The sequence below is a fragment of the Magnolia sinica genome, chromosome 5 (genome assembly GCF_029962835.1).
Source record: "Magnolia sinica isolate HGM2019 chromosome 5, MsV1, whole genome shotgun sequence".
Classification (NCBI taxonomy): domain Eukaryota; kingdom Viridiplantae; phylum Streptophyta; class Magnoliopsida; order Magnoliales; family Magnoliaceae; genus Magnolia; species Magnolia sinica.
This window is the reverse complement of record NC_080577.1, coordinates 23,453,526-23,461,183: the sequence shown is the minus strand read 5'-3', so window position 1 is coordinate 23,461,183 and position 7,658 is coordinate 23,453,526. Positions and strand designations below refer to the sequence as shown.

Genomic DNA, 7,658 nt, shown 5'->3' with positions numbered 1-7,658 from the left:
GATTGAATGGGGACTATTTTTGCATTTTCTTCCTCAACGGTAGGATTATTGAAGGGCTTGGATCATGGCCCCATGGACAATGGGTCCAAGTTTTGTTGTTGTATTTTAATGTTTTGGTTACTATTACGAGAAAATGGAAGTGCAAAACATAAGAAGGGTATTTGTATAAACTGTCCATTTTGTAGTTAGCATTATAATTTTATTTTGTTTTTTTTAATAAAGCACATTTTCATATTGAGAATAAATGTTTATTTTGGTTTGCAAGGAATTTATTTCCATTCTTTGAACAGGAGTTTATGATGGGAGCATTATAATGATTGCTGGTAAATGATGGGAGCATTATAATGATTAATTTTACTATCCATTTGGATGGGAGAATTATAAAATCATGATTTTACCATTTTTACTCTTTTCGTTATGGATCTCTGCATGACATTTCGCAACACGATGCTTTGGCCAATTTAGCTTGTTAATCACCACATCATGAAGATCAAAAGCTAAAAAATCAACTTGTTGCAGTATTCAGGTGGGCCACACCTAATTTGGAAGGTTTTTGAGTGGGTGTTTGATTGACAGATGACATGAACCTGTTGGATGGGCTAGATTTCATCCACACACCACATGCGCCCCACAATAGGTCGAATCCACACTAATGTTGGTGGAGCCCACTCCATGTGATTAATCCCAGCACATTTTGCGAGGTTTTGTAACCATCACGACCGACCATCCAGAGCAGTTCCAGCCATCAGTTTTATTCACTGAATTTAAACCGTTAATTACATTTGTTCCTTCAATTTCTCCTACTTCCAATTAACCTTAATCTTAAAAAAGTTTCAATCAAACGCAGCAAACAACAGATGAACGGTTCCGATTGCTGCTTCACCCTCGCACGTGTACAATAGGTAGACAGCTCTACCACACTCGAGTTCCTAGAATATGGTCCACCTGATAATTAAATCTTATTCATTTTTTGGATAATTACCTAAAATGATCTGAAAAAACGGATGGACGGGGTGGATGCAAAGTAAAAACATTAGGGTGGGGCCCACGCTAAGGGCCGTACCGTCTTGGGTTAGGCCGGGGTCCCACCTAATCCGCTCCACTCCAGAAAGCACCGCCCAAAATCCACAACGTTTCGTTACATTTCGCAACGAGCGAATTGGATGGCTGCTCTTCTCATCTCTCCGTCTATCTCCAGCGCTGCGGCTGCTGCTTCTTCCTCTCCTACCCTCCTCTTCCGCCAGAATCCCCACCATATCCCTTCCCTTCTCTCTCTCAAACCTTCCAAGAGAAAAATCTCTAAAACCAGACCCCTCTCTATCTCATTCGCTCTCGCCGAATCGGGTTCTCCCAAATCCCTCGATCAGGAAGAGGCTCTCTCTCTCTTCCAAGAACTCGCCGTAAGCATTTTCTCTACATTCCAAACCCTTTTCTAGGGTTAGGTTTCGTCCTTTTTCCTTCTATCAAAGGCGGCGGGGTTTCCGTTTTTTGCAGGACAGCTTCCGTCTCCCCTCGGATTACTTCGCGAAGCTCCCTAATGACCTTCGGATTGATGTAAGAGATTTCCTTATTTTGCGTTTAATGAAGTGATGTTGATTTCTCGTGTTTGACTGACTGGCGTTTTTTGGGAATTGGCGAAGCTGAATGATGCGGCTTTTGATCTCTCGAACGGGCCTGTGGTTGGTGAGGTTAGCTTCTTTATGATGCTTTGAAGAGAGAATTCGGGTTAGGGTTTTGATATGAATGAAACAGGGGGGTCAAGGTTAGAGCTACTTGAAGTATGTCTGTTTGAAGAATCCCTTAAAAATTGCCTGCTTGAAGAGATTTTCATTCGAATTTCGAAATTTCTTGACGTTTTTAGAATAGGATCATGGTAATGCTGATCTGTATTTTTAAATGAATCAGGCAATGTTTTTTTTAAAAAATGATTGTATTGGCAAGAAAGAACATTATGTTTTGTGAAGGATCTAATGTGGTATTTGCCCTTGCATCAGAGAGGTGATCCCCTTTTGTATATGCTTTGCCTGTAGCTAATCATTTTCACCAGACAATCCTAACGGTTGGAGAAATGGGTGTCTGCTCAATGCATGTGGATTTTTGCATGTTTTTATCTGTGATTCTTCATCTGCAACCTGTTGATAGGATCACCCAATCATTGTGTAGTTTTTGGCCGTGGGTATTCCGAGTCGGGGGAGCACTTACCCAGAGGTTCAGACCAATCAAGGAGGGGCCCACCTATTCAATGCAAGTGCATATCACCTATATCGCCAGTAAGTGTGGCATTGGATAATTCCTATTGTCAACTATATCACCTTAAGAGAACATTAGTTTTATGGTATGCGGGAAAAAAGCGAGGTCCATAGAGCTGTCTTATGGGCCATGGTTCTAAAGATCATCCAAAACTGACTCCACTTGGTTCTGGTTGGCAACTTAATGAGTCACCATGCAACTCAAGCTCCGAAACCAGATCGAGTAGGGATAAGCCTGGACAAGTAATACCACTCCAGTGGTAGACTCTTAGGAGTTTCAACACCTGGTCAAGGGTTCGAGTACCTATAGGTGGTGAAATCCCACTACGGCGTGAGTGTGTGCGCGTGTGTTAAAAAAAAAAAGAAGTCATACCAGCAGTCTCCAGACAAGTTACACTCCGGAATATGTCAATAGGCTTCCAGTGCCCAGCCCGTATTGCGTATTATTCTTCAAGCCCATCAAAATGTTTGTTGGCCGTCAGCTTACAAGACACAGTGGGATGTCAGATATTATGCCTATCTTATTGCCAACAATGGTATTCTAGTCTTAATTAATGGATGATTTGGTCAGCCTTGTGAATAGTAAATGAAGATATCCCTGGCTTGTCCCCTGATAGTCATTGTGTTGTATCATGTTAAAAGCGAGAGATTCGCATCATGTTTTGGCTTCAGAAAATGTACTTGAACATTCATATAAAACTCTCATCATCATCTTAGCCTCTCCCAGTGAACATTCATATAAATTAATTAGAACAAAATACTACATTACACAATATACTATGCGATAAAAAAGAAGAAGAAGAAGAAGAAGAAGATTGCATTAAACATGAGTTGAGCCCCCTGCTTTGGCAGTCAAGACATATGGGTCTCAATGAAGGTCGCCTAGATCGCGGGTTGCTTTGGTACACTACAGGAACTGGTGCAAGGTACGCTACTTCCTTAAATACGTGGTACGTTAGTGGTAGGATCATGTGCGCCACTCTAATACATACATTGTGTATGCAATATATTTTTATATATGAACTCATATTGCAATTTATATATGAAACGGTGAATGTTATTATTAAAGGCCCTGGATGCTTAGTGTTATAAGATAACTAAATATATAAAAGTATAAATGATAAATCTCTACATTGTACATAACTAAATATGAATTTGCATTAACTTAATCAATAGTAAGAATAAAGAGATAATTTTGGGTCACTAAAAACAGCAATTTGGACCACAAATAACACATGATCTGGAATGCTGATCCAGAATGGAAAACATGGATGGTTTCGTGTTTTAGGTAATATAGGTCTCAATATCGACATTTAGTCCCAGGTTACTCACAAAAAAGGATGAATTTTTACAATACATTTATATCAAACCAATAATTGCATTGCTTTTGGTCTTTATTATGCATTAAATAACATACATTACCTTAATGATGTAAAAAGTGGGGGGGGGGGACCTTCTGTTGTACATTTCCACACATTTTTTTTCTCAGTTACGGATTGGTAAATGAATTGCTGAAGCTTGACTCGAGTAACTTTGAACTATCACTCACAGTGTGGTCAAGAGCTAGGAGAAATACTCTTGAATCTATCTCAAGCATGGGAGCTAGCGGATACGTCAACTTCCTATAGTATAGCAAGCAAGCTCCCCTCCTTACAAGGATCATTGACAAACAATGCCAAATCAGGCAAGAATCAAGATTCAAGACATGTAAATGTTTTTATTGCACTTATTTTCTTATATGATTTTTTTTTTTTTTTGTAACTCTCATTTTCTTTGCTTGTTGTAGCATTTGGGAAACGCTTGGTATCTGCTGGAAGGAGATTTGAAGCTATGGGACAATATGGTCAAGGCGAGCTACAGAGGGTACTATTTGATGGCTTTAAAAGTTTAAAATTTTTCCTTAAATTTGTGGAATTTATATTAAGATTACTCCTTGCGTGAAACTGTCAAACAAATCGTTATCCTTTATACATTTTCTTTTGGGGTAACCAGAATTTTATTAAACAGAAAAGGAAGAGCACAAACAAAGAGGATGATGAGGCATCATCCTGAAATATACAAAGAAGAAGAAATGCCCCAAGAATCCCCAGAAAAAAATTGACATGCCTCAAAGCGAAGTCCTCATGCAATATGGAAACAATGGGACAATATGGTCAAGGCGAGCTACAGAGGGTACTATTAGATGGCTCTAAAAGTTTTAAAATTTTCCTTGAATTTGTGGAATTTGTATCAAGATGAACAATTTGTTGTGTGAAACTGTCCAAGAAATTTGTCCTTTATACATTTTCTTTTTGGGTAACCAGGATTTTATTAAACAGAAAAGGAAGGGCACAAACATAGAGGATGATGAGGCATTATCCTGAAATATACAAAGAAGAAGAAATGCCCCAAGAATCCCCAGAAAAAATTGGCATGCCTCGCATGCCTCAAAGCAAAGTCCTCATGCAATCTAGCCCAACCTTGACTGGCTTGCTTGTGTGCCATGTCATTAATTTCAGTAGCTAGAATCATCCTATCAAGGTTGTGGTCTATGAACAAGACATCTCTAGTTGGATGTGAGCTGTGTGACAAACAGCCTAAAACTTTCCAGACTCACCCAGTGCCGGAAATTTAGTTATTTCTTGTATACTTACAGACAACTAATGAGGCAGTAGCATGTCTTGTCTTAGTAATCCACCAGGCACATAAGCTCAGCAGCCATCCGACCCGAAACTCAATTAGAGAGAGAGAGAGAGAGAGAGAGAGAGAGAGAGAGAGAGAGAGAGATCATTTGTTCAACTATTTTCTTCCTAACTTTTGGTCGCACCACTGAAAGGGGTTGAACCCCACAGCTCAATTGGATGGTTCTCTCTGTCACGGTCATGAGATTGCAGGTTCAATCCCAGCTTCAAAAAAATAATAAAATAATAAAATCTTCATGTAAAAGTTTGCTTGATAAACATAATCTGTACTTCATACCAATGATGTATCTGATGGATTTGTGATTTCTATTGCAGATTGCCAAAGCAATGGTTAAGGCTGGAAAGCTGCTATCTGCAAGTCCCATTACGACAACTGATGAAATACCCAAACAGGAAGCTAGGATGCTGAAGGTAATTAGTTATCTTGCATTGATTGGGACAGGTTATATTATATTTTGCGCCATTAGGGATTCAAGACAGATATTATTGCCATTTGCAGTTTGGAGATTTACAGGTGGAGTTGACAGTGGAGAAAGCAAACATTGGAGCTGCAATTGGTTTTGTGTTTGGGTAACTTTCACCCTGTTACAGCTATTGAGTCTTTTGTACTATGCAATGTGGTAGTAAGATTTTGCTGAACTATCTGCTTGAATTTCAATTCAAGGGTTATCTCATGGCAACTTAGTCAAGGAATTCAAAGCATACCGGAGAGCTCGTTGCAGTATGCGAATGACAATGCTTTGCTATTAGCAAAGGTGCTTGTAAACAGAAATACTTGTTTATTTTAAGGGGGGCGCTCTAGTAGCGGTACCACCTTAAGCTTATGATGTACTGGGCAGATGTGGGGCCCACAGGATGCATGCAGACCATCCAACCTGTCCATCAGACATGTCACCTTAGATTATCCCCAGGTGCTAAAAATCAGCCCAATCCGGACACCCAGGTGGGCCAAAACACAGGGAACAATGTGTATGGGGATTGGGGACACCCACCCTTTAAATGCATAAGGGCCAACCTAAATTGTAAAACACCCTGAGTTTTGGCCTAACCCTTCATTCATGCATGATGAATGGCCTATATGCCGCATACACAACATGGCGGGTTCTCCATACAAATCAAGCGTGGTTGTTCCCTCCCAGCTTGTACCCCATGGTGTGGTCCACCTGATTCATGGATCAGCCTGATTTTTTAGGGTCTGGGGTTAACATGGGCCGATGCATCTGATGGATGGGTTGGATTTCATTCATGAATCATGTGGGCCCACATCTGCCCCACATCTGCCCTGTACACTGTAGCTTGTGGTGGTACCGATACCACTGGCCTTATTTTAAATGGTGATACCAGATTCAAGTTTGTCATCTGGTCCTGCTAACGCTTCCATCTAAATGCAGTCCTTGAGGGGTGCTCTGCTTGCGATGTGCTATTCATCGACTGTCTTATCTGGGTTCACTGCTTTGGGGCTTGTCTTGCTAGGGAGACAGCTGAGCTCTGAGGGTAAGTCAAAGGAGGAATGAACGTCAACAGCATTTGTCCCTTCAGCTTATGTGTAAACATATTGGTTTATTCACTTGTATATGGAAAAAGCCAGGCCTTGGAACATAAAAGCCGATGGTGGAGGGAGAGAAAATGGTGATGTATCATAATCATTCAAAAAAATATATTTATGGAACTGTATATTGTGCCCTCCAGTCACCAAAATACAGGGAGAGAGAAATGCAAAGTGCACTTGCTCAGGTGCTCTTTGTGAAGTGTACTTGCCTGTCACGTGGCAACAACGCACAAGTGTGATATTGGAGCTCTTCATCGGGCGATCTCCATCATGAGGGTGCGTGTCTCAAAACATCAGCTGATCTGATCATTGGGTGAGCCACACTAGCACATTGAATTTGAATCCTGCTCAATTTCTGTTTGGGTGTGTTTGGTCGCATTGGATATCAAGAAATTTCATAATGGGGCATTTATTGTGGATTACCAATACATACTATGGATCGTGTCTATCGGCGGTATACTGTGAATCGACGATCCTCACTGCCTAGCCTTTTACAAGAAAAAAAAGAAAGAAAAAGAATAAACTCCAATTTTCCATATTGGACCACCAATCTCTCCACCATTCATGCAAACTCCAAATCCTATTCTATTTCAGAAATTACAACCGTTCTTACAAAAGAAAAAGAAATAACTGTGAAGCGAACGAAACCACCATGCCACTGGGAGAGTGTGGTGTGTCTATATAACTATTAACAATGGAAGAAGTTTCGGCTCTTGGCGTGGTTCACTTAAAAAAAAATTGAAGAAGGCCAAGTGGCCTCATGCAACAAGGGCCCCAACTTTTGAACCAATTCTACACCGTGGCCCGCTGGATTGCTGTTGAGAGTTTCGGCTCTTTGTTGTTGTCTCCCCTTAAGGTAAAAAAAAAAAAAAACCAAGAAAGAAGGAGAAAAGACCAAATGACCTTTCTAGGACTCACTTATTGAATGCCACTTGAGACCCCTCGTGAGGCTCAGGCTCATTCGATAGTCTTGTAACAGATTTAAGCCGTCTAAATAAAAATGATTTTAATTTCATGGCATCGGTCCAAGTTTGGAGGAAAAAAATCATTGTAGATGGACTACACTAGATGAAACAGTTCGGAATTAACTCACATCTCTAATGCAATTATGAGCTACAGATAACTCTAGAAAAAAATTAAAATCATCCTGCTATGGGTTCACAACTATCCGATTAAAGT

At 40.3% G+C, this 7,658-nt stretch overlaps 1 protein-coding gene across 1 annotated transcript; it reads left to right on the top strand.

Annotated features, from left to right (window-relative positions):
- Positions 1-1,110: 1,110 nt before the first annotated feature.
- LOC131245768 (uncharacterized) lies at positions 1,111-6,613 on the top strand. Its single transcript, XM_058245449.1, has 9 exons — positions 1,111-1,400; positions 1,495-1,554; positions 1,641-1,688; positions 3,801-3,933; positions 4,036-4,112; positions 5,246-5,341; positions 5,430-5,500; positions 5,595-5,685; positions 6,322-6,613. The coding sequence occupies exons 1-9, from the start codon at positions 1,164-1,166 to the stop codon at positions 6,442-6,444; spliced, it is 936 nt and encodes a 311-aa protein (XP_058101432.1). The 5' UTR covers positions 1,111-1,163; the 3' UTR covers positions 6,445-6,613.
- The last annotated feature ends 1,045 nt before the right edge of the window (positions 6,614-7,658 follow it).

Bases quoted from the DNA above. Each gene is read 5' to 3' on its own strand.
- LOC131245768 (XM_058245449.1), top strand. From the start codon at position 1,164: ATGGCTGCTCTTCTCATCTCTCCGTCTATCTCCAGCGCTGCGGCTGCT. The intron at 1,401-1,494 runs GTAAGCATTTTC...CGTTTTTTGCAG, and splicing joins CTCTCTTCCAAGAACTCGCC to GACAGCTTCCGTCTCCCCTC. The intron at 1,555-1,640 runs GTAAGAGATTTC...GAATTGGCGAAG, and splicing joins CTAATGACCTTCGGATTGAT to CTGAATGATGCGGCTTTTGA.